Source organism: Polyodon spathula, chromosome 2, assembly GCF_017654505.1.
Source record: "Polyodon spathula isolate WHYD16114869_AA chromosome 2, ASM1765450v1, whole genome shotgun sequence".
In the NCBI taxonomy this organism is placed as follows: Eukaryota; Metazoa; Chordata; class Actinopteri; order Acipenseriformes; family Polyodontidae; genus Polyodon; species Polyodon spathula.
The window spans coordinates 53,396,337-53,419,900 of record NC_054535.1 but is presented as its reverse complement, the minus strand read 5'-3'; the positions used below and the strand labels follow the sequence as shown (position 1 = coordinate 53,419,900).

The 23,564-nt window shown below is 36.9% G+C and overlaps 1 protein-coding gene across 1 annotated transcript in view; it reads left to right on the top strand.

Moving 5' to 3' along the window:
- Window positions 1-1,534: 1,534 nt before the first annotated feature.
- LOC121298280 (rho GTPase-activating protein 7-like) overlaps window positions 1,535-23,564 on the top strand; it is a 150,281-nt gene continuing 128,251 nt past the window's right edge. Inside the window, exons 1-2 of the mRNA XM_041225320.1 lie at window positions 1,535-1,674; window positions 3,078-4,110. Coding sequence (XP_041081254.1) covers window positions 3,133-4,110 — 978 coding nt within the window. The 5' untranslated portion in view covers window positions 1,535-1,674; window positions 3,078-3,132. The remainder of the gene's footprint in view (window positions 1,675-3,077; window positions 4,111-23,564) is intronic.

Sequence of the window (23,564 nt, the reverse complement as noted above, 5' to 3'; positions counted from 1 at the left end):
TATTTGAACCTGGTAAATTCAGTTGTTAACCATTTTAAATTGTCAAAGCATACACCATAAGAGTCTTAAGTGGTGCTGCATGCATGATTCAAGCAACCAGGACACCATGTAGCATGTGATAAGAAAAAACTATTTTTCATATGATTTTTTAAAGTTTTCTGTTACTACACAATTATGGCCGGGAAATGCGTAACTAACAGAACTGCATTAAACACATTTAAATGTGATTCATAAGATGGACATTGTTTTTTGTCATGTGGTAACAAGCTTCCAAGACTAACATTTTTTTAAGTTTATATACTTAGCTAAAACTAAGCTAAAAATAGAGGCCAGTAAATGTACTAACTGTGCCATCCAGGCTGGCAAATATTCTCTGAAACTAGCAAGAAAGAAACACCATTTTGTCTGAATGTTGCAGCCAAGTTTGTCTGTGTTTTTGCTAGGGTGGCACATTCTCTTGGAATGTCTATAAACGTGTCTCGATGTAATTTTTTTTCTGTATTTGCAAGGATGCTTGAACAGTTGCAGGCAACTGGTAAACAGCTTGGAAATTACTGTCAGAAAATGTGATCTCCCTGAGCTTATATCCTGAGTTTTACAAAGCTGCATGTCTGCTCTTAATCAAAACCAAATGTTAAAAACTTACAGTTCCCAGGCTGAAAGATACAAGGGCCACCAAGAGGAAGTTATTCTATGAAGCCAGAAGAAAGATGAAAAGATAAACAGATGATACTTTAAGGAAATCTGTGAAGAAAAATAGGATGTAAAATATGTGGTCTGTTCATAAGACATCATTCAGGGGCTTTGTCAAACTGGAAAGAACATTGTTTCAACAAGTGTTCAGTGTCAGCAAAATTGTAATGTGATCAAGATGGAGACAGTCTTTCTGCTTTTACAGTGTTGAATTTCTGTGGCTCTGGAGGGTTCTCAAAAAAGGTAACAGTGATTGCCATGCACTTTGAAAATGTGGATATTTAAACTCCTGGTAAATAACCTTATTGGAAGTGTTTTAATTAAAAATTAAACATTTTAAAAAATTGTAAAACAATTATGGTAAAATCACATTATTTGCATTTTGTTTTCATCATATTCTCTTATTGCACTCTGCCTTTTTGCTGTTGGTTTGGCTTATTTGGAATTTATGTCAATTATTATTATTTTTTTTGAGAATGGTCAAAGCAAAAATGTGTGTGTTTTTGCTTTAAACGATTATGATGTTACATTTCTTATAGTGGTCAGCAGGAACACTACTGAGTGCTTAATTGTTTTTATAACACATCTTTAAAACATCTGCATAGCGAGAACCCTTTCGTCCATTTACACTGGTCATATAAATCCTTGTCGTAATGCCTTTTGTCACTCAAACATGAACATACTGCTGTAAGACAGGAAATACTTTCAGGCAATCTGGGCCTGGTCTATAGGGCCCCCTTACACAAAACATTAGTCTGAATTTTGTAGACAGAAGTCACAGGGAAAGCCTTTAAAGAAATCGTCAGTTTAGTCTCATTCCAGCAGCAGAGGGTGTTTTCTCACAAGCATAGTTGGTTTGAAATGGCTTTAATGTAAACCATTCATCTTACCAAGAGAATGTGGACTTTTAACACTTCCAATTGTCACAGCACTGGTGTCAATTCCTCAAATGATTTCTTTGGCAACGTAATGATTTTTAAGGTAAGTTCCCTTTCTTTAAAAGTATATATATAATATATATAGATATATTAATTATAGGAAAGAATATTATATATATTATAATATATATATATATATATCTATATATATATATATATATATATATATATATATATATATATATATATATATATATACACAATACACACACACACACATATATTGTCATATTATATATTGTCATATATATATATATATATATATATATATATATATATATAATTTAGAGGGTCTCCCAGACTTGTCTAAATAATCAAAAACAAAATCATTTATATCAGTTGTAATGGACAGGCAACTGAAAAGGTTGAAGTATTCAAAATAAAAACGCAATAGCATTAAGGAATTATATTAAGTGCTGTACTATGGATTTAAATTCCCATGATGACTGTTTATTTTGATATGAGAGTTCTACTTAAAGTTACATTGCGATAACAAAAGAGTACTTTATAATATTCGTGTTTCTTGTAAGAGATCTCTAAACTATCGTTTACTATATTATGAACACCACACGTTAACGTTTCTAGTTTTGTTTAGTTTATTGTGAAAGTATTTGGATTAAAAACAAAAATTAATGTATTTTGGTTTTAAAACTGTTAGGTTTTATTGGGATTCAAGAACTTCACTTTAAGATAGATATTACTTCGTGTAGCTCAGCAACTAGTAATTTTTCTTCATAAGCTTAACCTGAATCCAGTGGACTGTGTGTGAAATAAACATTTAAGTTTTCCAATCTATGTCTTTTGTTTGAGTCTGAAGTCCTTATCATTACTAAGCAACACACATATTGCCAAAATATACTTTTTTTTTTTTTTTTTTTTTTTATTATAGAAACACAATAAAGGCTTCATTTTTTGGTCTGTTAAAGGTTCACGCTCTGTAGAATGAGTAGGTAGCAGACTGTCTAGTACAGTAGATTACACATTTTGGCTGTTAAGTTATTCAATCCAAAATTAAAAGTTGAGTATTTTGTATATTGTATACAAATGTTTTTAATGAAATAATTATTAATCAGTATTAACCCTTCAATATAGCAAAAAAAAAAAATGCACTGTTGGATTTGATTTCCATAAGCTTGGGCCATTTATTAATTATTCAATGGTATTTAGGTCTCCAGTTGTTAAAATCTATTGAGTAAACACTAATTTTCAAAAACCTTTAGAACATTTGTATGTGATATTGATAGTACAGAGTATATAGTTAAAACTCAGATTTTAGGGTCTGTCTTATGTAAAGAATTGTAAAATATATATTAATTAGATCTCATAAATGTTGTAAACTTCTGCTATTATATATGAATGATGATCATTGTTGAAAGCTGACTACCTTTTTTCTTAAAAAAAAAGCTGTATTTGGTGAATGATTATTGTTATTTCCCCTTTTTTAAGCTAAATTAATTGTGAAGAAGAATGGGCTGCTGTTCACGACTGTAACCTAGACTCTATGGAATATACCAGGGCATATGTAACTGGAAATGACATGCCTGTGGCTAACAAGAAGAGAAGCTGGGAGGAACATGTGACCCACAGGAATGGATTACAGTACAGTTTTGATGATCTGGCTATAATCTGTTGTCATGGAATTGTATCTGATGATTTAAAGTCAATTATGGAAAAGAATGATTTATCAAAATCAGGACGAAGAGAAAGATGTGCCTCCTTACCAGAATGCTGTCATGAGGCACTAGTTGTAGGGTTTCCATTCAAACAACTTGGCCGAAACACAAAGGATATAGATGAAAATGCTAACCGTGGAGGTAATGAGCACATTCTGTCTTTGGAAGCCAGTACAGAGACTCTGGTCCAGGTTTCCGATGATAATTCAGATCTAAGCTCAGAGGAAACTAGTCATGTAGAAACTCAGCAATATGAGTTAGCAGAGGCTGGTCCCTTGGAAGACATAGAAAAAGAGTCAAACACTGAAACCCAGGATTTGGCTGAAGAGACAGTGGAGTCAGGTGTGAAGGAAGGCCTGGAGCCTTGTGATGCACACTTTCACCAAAAGAATGAGGAATCAGTCCAATTTAAGCCCAATGGTTTGAATGTAGAAAGGACTGAAGAATATTCAGATAAGTTGCTTCCAAAAGCCTCTAGAGCACAGCACACTGAAACATCTGAAGTTGTCAAAGAAAACTTCACCACAAATTATGTAACTCACTCTTCTGATATTATGATTCCTGGTTGTAATGGACAACAAATATCAGACATAGGACCTGTAAATTTTCTCTTGAAGAGTCATATAAAATCAATTGAATGTTTTGATAGCGTTTCGATTGTTAATGCCAAAAGGGATGAACGGGATTCTGAAACAGATTCAAGCCACATTACCAATTCAGCTGAAAGTCTAAGAACAAATTATTCCCATTATAGTCCAAATCCTTGCGAGCCTGTGGAATGTAGTGTACAACTCTGCAACAGAAAGGTAAGCTAGTTCCCTTTTCATTTATTTGTATGCATTTGTCAGAAATCTGACTAACTTTACATCAGAGTCATTTGTTTGATTCCATGCAAATTTAGTGGGGGCTCATGGCTGTCTAGTAGTTACATTCACAGTGCCAGCAGGACTTTCTTCACATAGCTCAGTTGCTCACCTGAAGCACAACCAGAGAGAGCAGACTGCAAATTGTGCCAAATGTAGTGTTGTGCTGTAAACTACTGTCAGCTAGAGGCTGCTTCTCCACCTAACCCCAATAATGCTTATATACTTGAAAAGAATTGCCATAACCTGCAATACTCATAAAACCTCAGCTGTAGTAACCCAAGTGCAGATTCCACAATCAAATAGATGTGATGGATAACTTCTGAATATACTGTATCTTGGAATACATTGTACATAGTATAAAGTCTACTATGTCAAAATGAAATTGTGCATGTAACCAACTTTGGAGACTTCTGATGTGTTTCTGCTCAGTAAATTCTGAACATTTTTTTTCCTGTGGTTTTGAGTTCTAAATTTAATGCAATGGAAAACATGTGTCAGGCACCGGTGTGTGACTTACTGTTACATCCAGACCCTAATGGAAAGAGTAACTGTATTACCTTTACTACTGTGTATTAAATGATTCACTTTTTGTTTGATCAGTAGAAAAATGTAAATTCTTTAACAAATGTTTGAGATTAAACAGGAAACTGTATGAAATGTTTGTTTATGAAAAGAAATACAAGAATAAGAAAAAGAGAACACACTGTTAGGTGAACACAAACAAACATAATTAGAGCAGAGTTAGTAACATTTATAAAATGGCTTGGATAAATTAAGTACTGTGATTGGCTCAACAAGATCACATGGCCATGCAGTAGTAATTGTCTTACGGCATGGCTATGACATCATAGACCAACTTACTTACCTGATCTATTAATATTACTACACCTTAATGATAACAATTATCTAAACAGTGTTTCTGTAGGTAAAAAATATCAACTGAAACAGCATTTAAATCACTCAACAATCTGTTTTTTTTTTCATCTCTGTCACTAAGAATTACAGAAAAATTGGCAAATATTTAGTCAGAACAAAAAAATCTCTGAAGCAAGCAGTAACACTATTTAAAAGCCATCTGAGAAATCACCACGCAAGTCTCATTCAGCATGTATATACAGTATATGCAGCAGTGGCATCTACTTATTAAACTAAATATCGCCTAGCGAGTATGCAATATTTAAACTGGACACAACAGATGCATCTCACCACTACCCTCCGATTTCAGAAACATTTAAAACAACATTAAAATCTCTCCTGCTCTATGCTAACACAACCGTTGGGCTTTTAAACAAGGTCCGGTATGGCATATTATTTTATTGTGCTTGCCGCGGACGGGAAGGACTGTGCAGACTGACATGGAAGTCGTTTCGTCCACATATCATCTTATGCTGGTTTACAATCTAGGGAAATTATGCCGGTTACCGGCATTGGTGTGAAAACAGAAATTATTGGTCAGCTTCTCTTGAAGACCGCAAAGCCTGTATAGGATAATTTCCTGGAAAATAAAAAAAAATAAAAACACTCGGAAGTCCCTCCCTCAATGTCAAGTTCAGTGTTTGGCTGTTCCATGAATCCTCCCTCAGATATGGGATATCAGTCTGCTTTCAATTCCCAAATGTCATTTAATCTCGAAAATGTTACTATAAATGGCAATGTTCAATGTAAGGTTTATGGCAAATAAAAAAGTACAAAATACATGTTACAATCAAACAGTCTTCAGGGACTATTTTTTCTCAGTGGAAGGATACGTAATATATTTCTTATTTTTTCCCTTAAAAAAGCTATTTTGTGTAAGAAAAAAGTTTAGCCATTTTAACCCACTCCAGGGTGTGAGGTAAGACAATTTTTACAGCACGCCCTGGGTGTGTTGTGAGGCATGTGAGTGCCTTCAACCACCCAGGAAGTGTGGTAAGAATTCTTATCTGAACACCCTGGAGTGGGTTATTTCTTACACATTCCATGCCATGAAGAGCTATGACAATCATGACGTGAAGTAGATTACCATGGCCTTCCATTGTATGTACATGTAAATAGTTCTTTAAGTGGATAAGCAGATCTCTGGATATAAGATAAAAAATGCAAATGTGACATATGTACTAAGTGTCATCACAAATGGATAAGTGGTTATATAACTGTAAAGTGAGGCATATTAATGTTCATATATACTTATATATGGAAACTCTTCTGTTATTTCTTTCTTTCTTTCTTTAAGAAGTAGTACTTTCTACCACTTCTGTTATTATTCTTGCCAATCTAAAATCGGTGAATACAGCAACCGGCCCATATGGTATGAGTAACACCAGAGGAATTCTGGCCCTGGGCTAGTGTATTTGTAATTGATGTAAAGGAATGACATTTTGAGAGTTCAGTTAAAGGTTTTTGCTCATAGGAGCCTTGACCATAATTAGTTTTTTTTTTTTTGTCTAAACAAGGGGTAAGATTGTAGGTTTCATAATTCTGGTCAAAAATGTTTTATTACATTTTTTTTCTGTTTTTTTTTTTTTTTTTTTTTTAAAGTAGACCAACTAAATTTCCATTTTCACGAATTGCCCTGTAACGTAATACCACTTATTTTGACATTGTATGATTTAAATATATTTTCTGATATATTTAATTGTGATATAAGTACTTTGATCTAATATACAACCTTGTCTTTATAATATCATGAGCAAATATGTCAGTCGATTGTTTTCCTTAGACGAGATGAAAAAAAAAGTTGCAATTTACTGGAATGTTTGTAAATCGTTAGCAAAACATTAAATAATATGAAACTTATTTTGTTTAGACTGTTTGTTTATATACAGTATGTGTGTGTGTATATTATATGTGTGTGAGCAGATGGAGAGAAAAGTCATCTGCGAAGACAGACTTTCCCACAGTCTTCAAGAGGAAATCCCCTGATATCTTTTAGCTATGTTTGGACTGTAGGATGATAAATCACAAACAGTTTCTAAGTATTTAAATACATCGAGCAATGAATTTAACTTTGATATGCAAGTCAGATTTTAACAGTCAACAAATGTATCTTTGGCATATTTTAACAGACTATAAATTCCCAAAGTAGAATCATAAAGATGGCTATTAACTGAAATTAATCTGCACACATAAATGAGTAAGAGATTAAAGGTTCTGAGTAGTTTTAATTTGACTTGTCTGAACAAGAACATTTCATAGCTGATGGGGAAATACATTTGTAGTGAGTATCTCGGCTTATAACAAGGGTTCTCATTTCGTGGGGGAAGTGTTGTTTCTTTTTTCATTATTTTTAGGTACCAAAGATAGAAAATCTTTTTACTGCCTTCTGCTATAAGTAACGTAAAAAGTTCTCAAGTTCGCCCATGTAAAAGATCTACAGTATTAGTACAGCGTAAACTCTCAAGTTCGCCCATTTGTTTTTGTGTCAAAGATTCATCAACTAATAAAATAGTTTCATAATGTCAATTTCTTTCAATTTCAGAAGTCGTTTTTAGTATTTTTTATATATATATATATATTTATTTATATATATATATATATATATATATATATATATATATATATATATATATATATATATATATATAAGTCCTGTTGTATTTAATGTTATTTCAATGTTTTGTAATAATTTGTGTTTTGGTTTCACTTATGTCGCAGAAGATATATCTAGAAGATGTTTCTGTGTGTCCTACGAGACTGTGAACGGGGTGTGGATTATCCAATGACAGACCAGACACACAGTTGCTTTGCTTGACCACACCACTCAGACATGCATATTTATTTATTTGTTGCTCATTTCTTTCGAATGTAATTGCAAGGTGCCACCATTAGGACACCAGCAATAGTAGTACCTAGGATGGGGTTAGGCAAACAGGAAACCACATGACTGTAACAACAATGGTATAGAGACAGGCGGATATACAGTGGTAGCCAAAACCAGCTATAAAAATTGTGAAATATGGTGTGATATGTAGTTTAGTTAACTGTTATCTGACTAGAAACTGGTCTGTCACAGATTACTACTGACATACAGTGTTTTGCCAGCAAGCGTCACACGTTGAAACTCTTGAGAACCAAAAACGCAAAAATGACATTGAGTTAAAGTTATTTTTATACTGTACTGTACAAGTGAGGTAACAGTTTGAAAAGCAATGCTTTTACTGAAGAGATGGATTAATGCACATGCTGCAGCCCAAATGAAAATAGTTCTGGTGATATTATATAAATGAACTATAGAGACTGAGTCAATGGGTGCTCTGGGGCTACAGCATGCATGGAAAAAAATAGGGGATAGGTTTCTATAGGCACTCGTTTCAACTGAGTGATATCAGCAGTGGACCAATGTCAATTTGATGGATCCAGAGGCAAACAAGGGCTTACTAGAAACCGGAAGGACATTCTGTTGGGATACTTGCACAGACGGTTCACAACACTACAAACTCATAAGGGAAATAAACAGCTCAGGGAAACAGAAACTATGGTTTAGGCTGTATTTGTATAATGAATTTCATGATTTCCGTGAAATTTACCCATCACTGTGTAACATGTAGTTCCCTGTGAAAGTTTCCAATTCTGAAAAAACAGTTTAAATATACATATTAGGTAAATTATGCCTATGATTAGGTTATACAGTAGATCCTCTCATATCCATCCCGTTAAGTTAACTGATAAATCTGTGGCATGTGCGATTTTCACATGCTATTACCAACTGAACGATACTGATGGAAACTGATTAGTACACATTTTATGATGGGTTTAAAACAGTAAAGTCAGTTCTGAGCAGGACAGAATGCATTTAGTTGCAGATAAAAAGATTATGCTTTTGGGAATTCCATTTCACTTTTTATTTGCTGTCTTTCCACTAAACATGTTAAATAAAAGAAATCAAGAATGCAAGAAATGAATAAATTACCTGTATGGTTTAAAAAGCTGAAACAAGATTTTTTTCGCCAACCCCCAGTTTGTGTATGCACTTTCTTGAGTTGACAGGCAGTCAAAAAAACTGTAGGATTACTTTGGCATAGACAAAGAAAGCATGGTAAGTGAATTAGGAAGGCTAGTTTGTAAATTGCCAAATATTGTATTACAGTGCTTTGTTTTGTAATAATTTGCACTGATTTTCTTTGTATAGTAGACATGCAGTACCAAACTGTGACGTTTTAGACACAGTGATATACCTGGCATTGTTAATTTATAATACCCCTGATGTTAATAACAAGGTAGTATAACGACTCCCTGTGAGGATATTTATACATCTCCGATGGACCCCTGCAACCCCTGCAACAGTTTATTTATTTGTGTTATCTTGTAAAAGTGCAGTAAATGTACATTTTGGTAGCTTCCAGTACCTTGAATTTTATTTTTTTCCCCTGATCTGCCCAAGAGGCAATGAACATATCAAACATGTCCTGGCTAAAGCCAGAATAAAAAACTTTACCTCCAGGCCTTTTGTATTTTCTTAGGACACAAGTTATGACGAATGTGCCTAACATATACAGCATGACTTTGATTTTCCACCCCCCAATTATGCATCACGATTTGTGCCACTGTCATCTTAAGATTATATAAACTGTTGTGCTTTTGATTGTCGTTGGACTTCTGTGCATTATTAAGTTCAACGCTCTTTTTTATTTTTCAACCATTCGTGTATATATTAACAAATACAAAATTAACAGGACTATAATAGTTTGATACAGAGTAGTGAATCATTATAGTTGACAGTGTACGAATACTGTACTGGTAGTACAACTGCATATTTACATTCATATTATAATGAGGACATTGCAGATCATTTCAGATTTGCTGGACTGATCATCTCCTGTATGCTTAAAAAAGGGTGGGTGTTTTGTGGGTTATTTGTATTTGTAAGCACTTTTTATAAAGCCTGCTATATTGATTTTACTTTAACTATTCCCGAATGTGAACGATCAATTGACATAAGAGCATATTTCCAAACCCTCTACAGTTTAGCAATGCTCTGACAAAATGCACAATTGTCTTTAAAGCTTAGTCTTTAAGTCCACATCGCTCCCTGCTGTTTTGTTTTATGCACTTTCTGCTCTCTTTTGCCACTTGGTGGCAGGACTAGTGAAGTGCAGGTGATTCAATGGTACTCAGAAAAAACAGGATTGCAAAGCTGAGACATTTTTACATTATAACACAGCAACAGAATCAAGATAGGTAAATATCTGGTTTTGGCTACCACTGTATACAAACTGAAGTGCAAATAATGAAATATTAAATACCAAAAAACTCAAAATAAAAAAGTGAAAACACAGTTAATCAAAATAAAATGGATTCAAGATAACACATAGTGTGTTCTCCATTCTAGCGGTCCAACCATATCTACTCCAGTTCACTCAAACAGCCTTTCCACTAGGGGCAATGTGCCTTGCCTGAGCAGGACCAGCAGATTCCGTTGCTGCCGCCGAGTGTGAAAAGGGTGTGGGTTATCTGCTGACAGACTAGACACACAGTAGTTGCGCTTGACCACTGCAATGCAATTGCAAGGTGCCACCACTAGGGTATCAACAATGGCTGCACCTAGGGTGGGGTGACAAACAGGAAACTATGTGACTGTACCAAACATGGCATAGACACAGGTGCATATACACAAACTGGAGTGCAAATAATGAAATATTAAATACAAAAAAACGTCACAGTGAAAGCAGCTAATCAAAAACAAAAGTAGACCTACAGGTGGCCGAGCGCTACTTCCACTAAAAGGAGGATCCCGCTCCAAGAACTTAAAGCACTCCACTACACTGTTTATATTGCAGCAGGATTCTAATTTTTCCTGCACAGACTTATAGGGCAGAACTCCTACTGTTTGGCAAGTTTACTCTCCCCAAACTCTCCTAGAGATTTCGTAGTAGTAGCTGATCCAAGCTGATTTTTTTGGGTGGGTCACCGCTGGTTAGACAAAGAACAAGGGTGTGTCGATCAGCCTAACCCCGGCCGAGCCTCCCCGTGACCTGTCTCCTGCCAAGCCTCCGTGCTTCCCCTCCTGCAATACTGCACATGCGCCTGAGAAGTCAGTAACAGATCCTGTCCCTGCCACAGTGACCATGTGACTTGGTTTACTTAGTGAGCTCCGTGCTCAGGTTGTGTTTAGCTAGGTAAACTGGCAATAGAAAAAAATAAAAAATAAACAAACACTGCATTAACCAAGGTTTTTCTGGCTGTTTAAATTCTGTGTTCTTGCTACCGTTACAATTTCAATAGTAACTTAAATGTAGCCTTTTTCCATTTTCAATACTGTTTTAAAGACTTTGAAACTTTAACAGCATGTGTATAGCATTACTGTGCTGTATCCTGTGCAAAAACATTTAAATTATTTATACTGTAACCATGCATAAAACATTGTAAGCATCAGTAAGTACACATGTATTTACTAAGTAACTACTATGTAAATGCACAGTAATTAGCGAGTGTTTAAAGAAAATGTCAAATAATTAAATACAACAGTAAAAAATATATACTTACATAGAAGGTTACACAGTAGTTATCCTTTAAATGTATATTTACCTATTAACAATGTTCAAAGGCATCAACAGGAGTAACCCCTGCAGGTTTTCATTTGATATTTGTGTTTATTTTCTTTTCACCAGGAGAGAAACCCTTGAGGCTATAGCTTCATATATGGAGGTTCCTGGGAAGATAACATTTCAAAAATATCAGCAGCCGCAGTCAAGTACAAAACACCAAAGGAATATAATTAAAACACAAAAGTAACAAGATTATCATTATTTCAAATTATGAAATGGGCTTTAAAATATTTTTTAAAAAATAAATAAATAAATAAATAAATGGAAGTCTGGTAAAATCTTGTGAAAGCTAGGTGCTCACAGATTTTAAAGTATGATAAGATGGGTGCTCTCTTAATAGAATACAAGGAGCAGAAACATCAGCGCATCAAATCCAGCTGTGGCAGACTAGTGCCACAGTACAGTCTGCGTCATCAGGAATTCTGGGTTTCAAAGCATCTATCAAACAAGGATAGAGCATCTCGTTCCTCTGAAAACTTCCCAGCATTTCAAGTTAACATTATTTGAGTAAAATAGTTCCAGAGTGTTTCCATTTCTGCCAGTTCTATTAATACAAGCACCAATGTGATTGGCTGTTGGTGGGTGCAAATGATGAATGTGGCCTAAGAAACCCACAATCACCTTGTATTGTGATTGGATTGTATCAGAAGTCTGAAAAGACACGGGGGGTCTATTAAATTGATCTAAACAGTTGCAGATCTGATCTGATATACAGTACAAGTGCCTCTTGTCTGCCTTAACAATGAAAACATCAAAGAGAGTCCTACTTACTCAGTTGTCAGTATTTGGATCTGCCACTATTTAGACCAATTGAATCAAATCGTTTCAGCATTGGTTCATGTTTAATCTCTTTAACAGTGACTGATGTGAAGCAGATAAATGCTGGAATTCTTTTGGCTTAATATAAAATATATAGTATAACTATATAGCCTAACATACTGTTAAGGATTTAGTTAGTCTTTGAACCCATGTATTGGGAAAGTAAATGGGATACTGAGAACTGTCAGTATTACCTTACCAAGAGGTTCTGCTACTGAATGTCTTGATGCCGGCAGTATACAATATTTTTTTTTTTTTTCTTTTAGGTATTGCACTTCATTTGGCTACATTTCCACACTTCGAAAATTGCTTTTCAGTCCCCCAGCGACAACTGAAATATTTTCTCTATACAACAAATGTTTTTCAAAGTGTGCATGTTCCTGAAATGCTTAGAACCAGGCTAATCAACAACCAGGGTTTCAGGTAGCTACATTGTTGAGACTATACATTCTTAAGAGTAAGGTGACCAGACGTCCTGTTTTGGACGAGACAGTCCCACTTTTAGAACACTGATCCTAGTGTCACTAGAATCTTTCTTGGCATAGCTCATTTCGTCCTGTATTTTCCCCATAGAATCCTTGTGATGGTAACAGAATATTGTATTTTCATGCAGTCTGCTGTGTTACTATCATATCTGTTGCTAGGACTGGCGGCTATCCTCATCACTCTCACTGCCTGAAGGGCTTAGACTACTGTCTAACATACAGGTACTATTGTATTGTGTTGGAATTATTCTCTTCATCCATGATATTTGTATATCTGCATGAAAGCGACTTTGCTTCGTGGGTAGCTATAGGCAACAATTGCAGAAATCAACCATGTTTACAGCACAGTGCACTGATGCTTGTAGTGGTTTGAACACTTCGTGCCTCAAAATAGCATCAGAAGGAGCGTGTATTCCATGTATTCTTGAGCGGAGATTGTGGAGGGGAGATTACGTTGAAAAACAGGTTGATTGATAATAGAGGGACCAGAGGGAGGCTGCAATGACAGCAGGAAATAGCTTAAGGAGGGCTGGGGATTTAGACTGAGGGGAGAGATTTTGGATTTTCCATGCCCTGGAGAACCATTGATTATGAAAATACCGCTAAAGGAGGACGTTTCAGTATGAAAAGAGAGATCATGGGGGCAGATGTGAAATCATCGTAGAAAATAGAACCACCATTCTAGTGCTACAAGAGGGAAGTTGGCATCCTGATATCTTTCCTTGCTTCAGAAGAAATAGTGATATTGGAGTTGAGATTTTTGCTGATGTAAGAAGAAGAAGACGTGAAATAAGTGTCCCAGAAATGAAAGGAATTCCGTTTTGAAATAGTGTGGCTGCTTTGAAAGGATTGAATGAGGGAATTAATATAATTAATATGTTCCAGTTTATGGGTTGGGAGGCTTGTTTTGAAGCAGCAGGTGTCTAATGTTATTCCGAGGAACTCTAGGGATTTATTTTTTTTTTTCTGAGAAGGGAACTCTGTAGCGAAAAGTGATCTTGTTTGGTAAATGCCACTACTGAGGGGTCTGGTGGGGAGGAGGGGGGAGTCATCCAGTAGATGCAGTAAGAAGAGTGCACTATGTGTTGAGCAAAAATCTTGGGGCTGCTGTGTCTGTCGAATGTAAACTGAGTAGTAAAAGAAAGAAAAAAAATAATAATGATACTAATAATTACCCCTGCCAACATCAAAAAGATAGCAGATGGAGGGGTGTATGGGCATGACTGAATGCATCGGAAATGTTTGCTTTGGTTAGCCAGGATCCCTGGCTGGATGATTTTATGGAATGGACAGCATCAGAAATGGAGATATAATGCAGAGAAAACAGTTCTCAGGGAATGAGCGAATCAATGCTGCTGATTGACGAGCTACGAGGGGCAGAGAGGTCGATGATAAGGCGCTTCTTGGTTGAAATTTTTTCTTGTGGCAACACCACTAAGATTGATTCGGAATTCAGGGAAAGGGAACAATGGGAGGGGCCATACATGAAGCATTTTGCAATCTCTGAAGCTATAAGTGAGTCAACGATTTCTGGTTCCTATTGTGCAGATTGTAGTTTTTTTAATTTGTTTTTTATTTTACGATGAAAGGAGGATGATGGAATGTATTTTAGTCTGGTAGAGAATCCATTGGAAAGTCCAGAGATGAGGTAGGGAATTATTTTGCGATCGGGGTGAGACGGGGATGTTGATGAGAATTATTTTGCGATTGGTGTGAGATGGGGATGTTGATGGGAGTGGAATCAATGAGGAGAGATGACTGGCATTTGTAGGAAAGCAGGAAAGCGGGTCAATGGAAATGGAGTGCATATCACCTCAGACATTGCATATTTGCAGGAACCAGCATTGTTTGGCTGTGCAAAATGGAGTCTTGAAATTATTAATTATCTGTAGCTGCCTGAGTCTTGGAATGAAGAGGCGGCAGCCTCAGGCTGGGGTGAGGAGGCGGTGGCCTCGGGGTGCAGGGATGAAGAGGCGGCAACCTTTGCTTTTTTATCATGAAATATAATAGACCTTTCATTATTTTGTATCGTAGAGAAACAGTGGCATGTCCCAAGAGCATGCTGTGTTCCAGAAAGTCCATGAAATTATGTGAGGCTGATTAGACACAATCTCAAAAAGTATTGCTGTAGTGTATTTAATTTATAAAAGGGTACACTGCTCCAGGGCTTATGAATGTTTTATGGAACACAAATATTGTAAAATTACAAAAGGAGGTAGTCAGGACTTACTATTATTGTTCTAAAATGGATAGACAGACAGCCTCCATATACCCCCAGGTTATGACGCAATCAATAAGTTGTGCTACAGAAAGTCTTATGCAAGTTTCAGAACAATTGGACAAGCATTTCCCCACTACACATCATCACTAGTAGGGGATGTAATGCTTTATACAGACTATCCATTTAATAGAAATGTTATTGATATCACATTGTTTGCAGGGGATGGTAATGACTGCACATTAAGATTAGCTGTAACTATACATGAAGAGTGAGAGGTAGAAGAGCCTATGCTACATGGTTTTGCTCACAAGCCACTAATAATAATAATAATAATAATAATAATAATAATAATAATCTGTTGAAGAGATCTGATTTGGTTGAGACCAGTCTAGACAGCATTATTCAGTGCTAAACGAGATGCTGCTTTTGGTTGAGAATGCTTTGTGGAATTGATTGCTGAATGCATTGCCTGGTCAAGGGCTGCAGAATGTATAAGGAGCATTATAATATGAAACAAGATGATATGAACACGAAATATTGGCAGTTGTGAAAATTGGGTGCGGCAAAATCAAGGATAGGACAATCAAGCCCATGATTCAATGTGTGTATCCATGATTTAATGCATGTATCCCTACGGCCTCCATTATTGGAGCCCACTCCGCAGAGTTGTGGAACCAACCGAGTCATCACAATAATATAGGCTGTATGGTCCAGTGGTTATAGAAACAGGCTTATAACCAGGAGGTCCCCGGTTTAAATCCCAGCTCAGCCACTGACTCATTGTGTGACCTTGAACAAGTCACTTAACCTCCAAGAACCTTTTCTTTTCGCTGGACAGCAGGGCTCAGTGTGAGTGACGGATGCTGTCATGGCGAATGTTTACGCAAGAAACTTTTCTCAGTAGGTTTTGCAAGTAGATGCGTGTAAGGGCAGTTTGTGCATAAAGGATAATATCTTCGGAAGCTTGTATGCCCGGCTGGTGGGAGCATGCTGCGCCGGCAGCCCAAGGAGTGTGCTGCGGTGGATTTATTGCCAGATTGTCCAGGAAGCGAATGCAGTCACCATTCGATAATTCAGTTCTGCAGAGAAAGAAAAGTAAGGTGAGAAGCGATTTCAAATCTAAATTGGTTATCAGATTTGCATGATTAAATCAGATTCTTTCAGGGCTGTTTTAAAATACATGACCGAAAGCAGAGAGCCCATTCAGGAATGCTTTTGTGAATTCAGAGCGAAATAGCTTTGTCCAGCAGTATCAAGGGTAGAATGGTCAGCAGCATTCATCAGCTGTGCAAATAAATAAAATAAAACGCAAGCGAGCAAACTCAAGGCTTTGGGTTTAAATAGGGGATTAGCATATCTTATTGTTAGGAGGGAAGTAGAGGGAGGAGCCCTCATTCATGCCCCCTGAATAACACAGTGTTTCCAAATAAGGAAGTTTCTATTAAATTAACTTGAAGTTGCATTAAACCAGGCAGAAAGATAATCATCCTCATTCTCTGTAGGAAAGAAATTTCTCCCAAAAACCTGTAATTAACTCTCTAAGGGGGGTGATAGTAATGTTCCAGCTGTGTAGTAGCAGAAAGAACTAATTTACTGAAGAAAACAATCTGATAAATAAATGTGTTGGAACGAGTTGCCTTCTGACTAAGACAGGTCCTGATGAGGTCAACGCCCTCCACATCCTGCCCCCCCCCCCAAAAAAGACTTGGAAAATCAGTATTTTGTGAGACCTACCCCTCCAATAGCATTAGTTTGTTGGAGGCTATCCAAATGTTCCAGTACTATTGCAATGAAGAAATTACATATGAAAGCACAGTTTACAAGATGTGCACAGGAAACAGAACAGTAAAACACTGAGAATGAATCAACTGAGTGATCTCTGGACCCATATGTATTAACTGAATGATCTCTGGACCCATATGTATTTATTTTAGTGCAAGAGTTTTTTTTTTTTTTTTTTTTAATGTAATTCAGTGGTGCCATGTTATACAATTCCTTAAAGTGGGGGAGGTTAAACTAGTGTGTGTGTGTGTGTGTATATATATACTGTACATTGTACATCCACACAAAGACCTTGAAACACCTCTGTTGCTACATACAGTACATGTCATTGGCATTCGGTTTCTCTGTGATGCCAACCTCTAGAGGGAGGCATAATGTATAGTTTTCACTGTGTGTGCATAAGCTCCACAATATGTCTGTGTGGTTTGAGGATTCCTGAGCGTGTCCTCTAACTGTAAACAACACATCTGCACACTCAAAAAAAAAAAGGGGGGGGGGGGGGGGGGTGAATGAGATTGATAGTAAAAGTCTAAAGATGTACAGGAAAAACAGTTTTCCACTGGTTAGTTTGATTAAAAAATGAACATATGGTGAATTAACTTCCATGCCACCTAAAATAGTGCAATACTCAGTCTTGAATCTATAATAATTCAGAAGTACAACTAGGGGGCATTTCTGGAATGAATGTGGTATTTTGGGGACTTAAATATCTAAGGACTTTGAACAGACTGGCTTTAGTGGCGAAGTCACCAGGAAAGAACACATAGACAGGCAGTACTGGCGGGTGAAACTGAGGCACTACGGCGCTCAACGCTTTATTCAAAACAAATAAAATATTCAAACAAAACAACGCTACACAAACCACAAAACAAAAGGACACGTTGGCCAAAACAAACAAAGAGGTGGAACAAACAAGTAAGTATCGTGCTGGTGTAGACCCAGCATGGTTAGCAATTGTTTTCCTATTCACTTTTACAGTTTTACTTTCCCCCCGATTCTGCCTCTCGAACACACTCAACCAAATGTAGCAAAACTGTAGGTCTTTTATAATCTGGCCGAGGGGTTAACTAGCTAGTAATTAGCTTATTACCTCTTGGCCATAGTCTGCACCAGTTTAATAATTTGTATGACTGTCAGACAGTTAAACAATCAGTAGCTGACAGTCACGCATGCTCACGATGTATTTAAAAACACAATAATAAAAGAATAACAAATGTGGCGGCAGCTTTTCATCCACGCTGCAAACAATAATAATTCTATAAATCATAATATAGAAAGGGGCGGGACACTCCGCCACAAGGACTTATAATAATTATTTGGATTTATTAGTGAACATACTTCTGCAAATGTGAGAACAGTTATAGATTTGTGTATCTATCTACTTCTTTAAAACTGGGAAGACATGAAGAAGAAGAAAAAAACACAAGCTTTTTCTTGGATGGAAAAGCATTTATTATTCTGTTTCAGATTTTCTTTTTTTTTTTTTAACCTTCCCATTCTTGAAAACTGCTTGAAAAGGATACAGTTGTCAAAATTGCCTATTTTGTAATTCTATCTAATTGGCACAGAAACTCATTCTCAGCCACTAGATCTTCCAGCAACATTAATAACACTATGTAACACGATTTTTGTTCCTGGGTAGTAAGTGTTATTTCCCAATTGCTTATGCCTCAAAAGTATAGAAAATGGCTGTTATTCCCCACAAACTTTGCTTTTGTGACCAGGACAGTGATATTTAAAAAAATCACTATTTCCAATGGGAAAACGGGCGAATGTGTGTCTTTTCATTCACATAAAGTCAGAAAAAAACAACATATGAATCCAAATTAACATGTATTTATACTAAAGCAATACAAAAATGACTACAAAGGATTTAGAAGTGAGTAGTTTTTCGAGATTTACGATTATACAATTAGGAAATAACACTTACTACCCAGGAACAAAAAAAAAAAAAAAAAAAACACAGTGTAATTAAACAATCTACTGTTTGAGAAAGAAAATACAGCATTAGGCTAATCTAATCAGTAGCCCGCAATGGATTTAACAGTCCTGATTAGTCTTTTCAGAAGCATTGTTTCTGTTACAGTAAATAAGTACAGTTACAGTAGTTCTGTTACAGTAAGTACAGCACTCAATGATCGAAGCATAATATTAGCAATAGAAAATCCAACAGATAAAAAATAACAACAAAATATGAATTTAGTGTGGAAACAGCAGCATTACGACCCTGCTTTTGAATGGAAGTAAGAACTGGTATCCCGCTATCATTTGCTGTTTTATCCAATAATGTGCATGTTATGTTTTGTGATGGTATACTCAGTTGAGTTCAATTGAGTTTATATCAGCCAGCCAACCATTGGGTGAGATTTTGGTCTGCTATGGTCAAATTTAAGACTAAACTACAAAGGAATCTGTAGTGAACAGACATCAGTTAATTATTATTGTTAACATGATAATAGAACACTGTAGCCATAATGACAGTATATTGTATGTAATTAAATGGATTGGTACATCACTCAAGCTGGTCTACATTCTTTGTAGTTCAGTACATCATTCAGTTTGATAATTTCACCACTACAATATACCCTGTATTTAAAAATAAAACCGTACTTTCAGGGACTGATGTTAGGATACTTGCAAAGTGATTTGCAGCTGCAAAACACCCATATTGCTGCCAAAAACATGTTTAGCTGATGTAAAGTGGGATTTTAGCTGTCACTAAAAATGCTGTGTATGTAAAAAATGATTTTCATCTGGCGTTCTGCACCCGCTGTCAAATTAGCATTTTGCCATCATTAATCCACTTAAATGATGTTGAAATGTATTCAAATGAAGAAAAGAGCATGAAATTGGGCAGGGATCTGGAATACTAAGCGGGCACAAACATAATGAGATGTAAGGATTTTGCCTTGCACTTGGTCAATTGCTGACCCTTCAAATACTTTGCATCTCCTGTCATGGTGCAAACCATTGAAGAAGCGAGTAATTAAAATCTGCATAAAACCACACACCTTCAGTGACTTGTCATTGGCCTCAGGATGACTGCTGTGGTACACTTTCTGATGTGGCAACGCTTGGCTCTTGTTGAAGGATAGGCAGGAAAACCTTCGGAGGAGAAGGGCAAGACGGAGAAGACAGCATGTTCAAACCCAGGGTCACTTTGTTTGGGATGGATTGTCCTCTCTGCTTGCCTCTCCGGCAGTGTCAGCTGTGATGTGGATGGCGGTCCTCCTCCTGTTCCTGCTGCATGCCTGTGTTGTGCTGCAAGTTTTGGTTTTATTTGCCACCACTCGTCCTGCCACCTTTTCATCACCTGGTTGAATGTCTTCCTGGTAACAACAACAGCATTGACTTTCTCCAAAAAAAGAGGGCCATATGGCCTCTTTGGTAGCATAACTGATGTTGGCTGAGACTTTTCCAAATAGCTCAATTTCTTGCTGAGTGACCTCAGCTGTGAGGACTCTCAGCTCCTCCTCGGAAAACATTTATTTTATTTTCCATGTGCCAAGAGGAACTTGCAGCCCTTCCTCTGACTTATTTTTTTGTTTGTTGATTTTCATGCTGCCCAAATCTCATACAGTGCCTACTGCTCTCTGTACTCTTAAGTCACCTCACCTCTGGGCTGTAAGTGTGGCCGCTAAGTAGCCTGATGCACAAGTGGTGCTCATTGTGACCTTACTCTTAAGCTTACATGGGTTGCAGTGCAAAATAGTTGCCTGCTCTCTAGGCAATTTGGATTTTGTAGCTGTAATTGTTTGCACTGTGCCTATCCTTACATCAGCCTTTAAAAAAGAAAAAACAGTAAATCTCTGCATGGTTTGTCAAAACATTACTAGTAACACTGACATTTCCATTACATAAATTGACAGAAAAACATGCTTCATTGGTCTTACAAACGTAAATGAACTCCATTGACAGGGCACATTATGGAAAACTGGAAAATAAATGTAAGCACAGTCACAAGAGTTATTAAGGATGATAATAGAAGCCAAACTGGCTCTTATTTATCACTGTGTTGCAATTCCTTATTGAAGTAGTATCCTCAGAGGTCCCTGTGTATATTTTGTGTTGTATGTTGTGTGTTAATGTTGGTGTATAGTCATTGGTACACGGGATGTAAACGGGTCTGTGTAACACAAGTGTTTAAAATAAATATTTGTATTTAGGCACGAGGATTGCACAGAACTTCACATGCAGGTAAAATGTAATAATATGTGAGCACAGGGAATTGCACTTTATTAATTCACGTGCAGTTGTACCGTGACTCCAATTGAATGATTGATTAGCAATCGAGTCTCGGTACAGCTGCATAAAAGTAGCATATTTTCAGTCATTCGGGGTTGTGTGTTCGGTGAGTGGAGAACGGGATTGGAGATGGAGGTAATTGTAATAATAATCATTAAAAATAGAAGCTCACCGTGTTTTGTCTGTATAGTCCGTTTTGTTTGTCTTTTTGTTTTGGCGACGAGTGCCGTGTCCTGTGTCTTGTTTGTCTTTGCAACCTTTTATTTTCTGCTTGTTTAAATGATTAAATGCTGAGTGGTACCAATCGCTCAGCTCCACCCAACTCCACCTCTCTGTTGTTTATTTCCTGGTTCCTGTTTCTGGTCTGACTTCACCCACTCCAACCGTCTTTGTGACATCTTATTAAGTGAAATACTGTAACTGCTTTATGCCCTTGTTTTAGTTAAACAAAATGCACAGTGTCTTAGTTTCTTTATACAGGATCATTATGTTTGATCCAGGGAAAAGTTTGCTCCAAATTTCTATAACTATGTTGTCCAATTCACTGGTGCTGTTACATTACTACTCTGATACATCACAAATAGATGAACACAAGTGTGAAGGTACAGCACTGTACTATTAGATCACAAGGGCATTTGTCTAATATTTATGACAAAACTTGATTTTTCATGCATAAGAATGTAATTATTATTCAGTTACCAAGAAGTTCAGTTGCATGTTAATGAACAGTCATCAGGGGAATCTAACCATATGAAAATGACAAGATATACGTATTATTCAAAAAAAGTTGAAGGGACAAGGTTGTAGATTAATGAGATACACCAATACTGAGGTGGAACTAGTATGTAGTATCCCAGGTTAATACATACTGTGAGGGACAGATGGGGTCAGGGTAGTGTGAAATAGGCAGGTGGTGGTGCCCGGAGAAATGCTGTTAGCTGTTTTTTGTATGAGTGAATGGCCTGTAGCACCTACTAGCTGGAAGCAAATTGTGGGCGATTAGGGGCCTGGCAGAAGAGAAAGTCATCAGATGAGGAATCTATTTCTTTTATAAAACTTTTTTTTTTAAACATAAACCACTATGTGAATAAGAAACATGCATTTCCCCTGTACAACATAAACAGCACCTGTATTTATGCAAATATACCACTTGAGGTCACTCTAGGCTGTATGGTATTATACTCAAATAACACAAAAGAACAGAAGAACTATTGAGATTGCAATACAAGCATTAATTCCATGCCAGCCAGTGATGATAACTGATTCAGGATGTAAGATACACTTGAAATGTCATGGCTCTGAAGATTCACCAACTCAGGGATAGGTATACTAAAGTGTTGCGCCTGTCACATTAGTCGCAACCAGTTGCAAATGAGTCAGAAGTCTTGGGGGAAATGTACTAGACAGGCGCAATGCTATTTGCGACTTTCTTGGGAATACTTTGCGGCTGCAGTTTCTGTTTGCAGTTCAAGCGTAGTTGAATATGTAATTGTGGGTGTTCCTGCATACATTCACAAATATGTGTGAGATACTGGAGGTGGAGATTGTGCAAATCAGGGTTCTCAAATATTATAGAGATGTACAAAAGCTGCAGACAACTGTGCCACTTTTGAATCATTTTTTTAAGAACCTTTGAAACCTCGTTTTAAACAGACATAATTGTTGCTGGTATTTCCGTCTGCTTGTTCTTGCGTTGTCAGTTGCGCTAAATGATTTTTGAGGCAAACACCCAAGCAGCTAATTTTCGCTAAAGGCAGGGTGTACTTACAAGCCTTGAAAAAAGTGTCAATGACATTTCTGATTTCCCCAACATGTTGGGAGCAATAGACTGCACACATGTGCCACTAACCCCTCCAGCTCATTCTGAGCATCTGTATTCGACCATTATCTATTATGTGTTGATTGTCTAGGCTACTAAGTAGGCCAAGTTAAAAATAATAATAATTCACTGAACATGATTGAGGACTGCATAGAGGAAGAGACCTCAGGAATTGATAATAGAAGATTTGTGCTTAGAACTTAGAGTAAGGAGATTATCCTTGGCTCGCAGAGAGCTGGCCTCGCAGAGGTGAGAGTGAACCGACAGGTCTCCAAGGCTGGGAAGCAACTGATACTTCCCCCAAAGGGGATCTAGAGGAGAGAATGGGAAGATGACTGTGATAGTTAAATTTGGCCGAAGGTCCCCCTTAACTCGTGGAGGATGAATCCAGCAGCGGCTGGGCTTCTAAGGTTGTGACGTGAGCTTTACTTACCCCCAGAAGAGACCTTTGGCACCCCGCAACTGTGCCACCAATGCAAAATAAATATGGATTATGAATA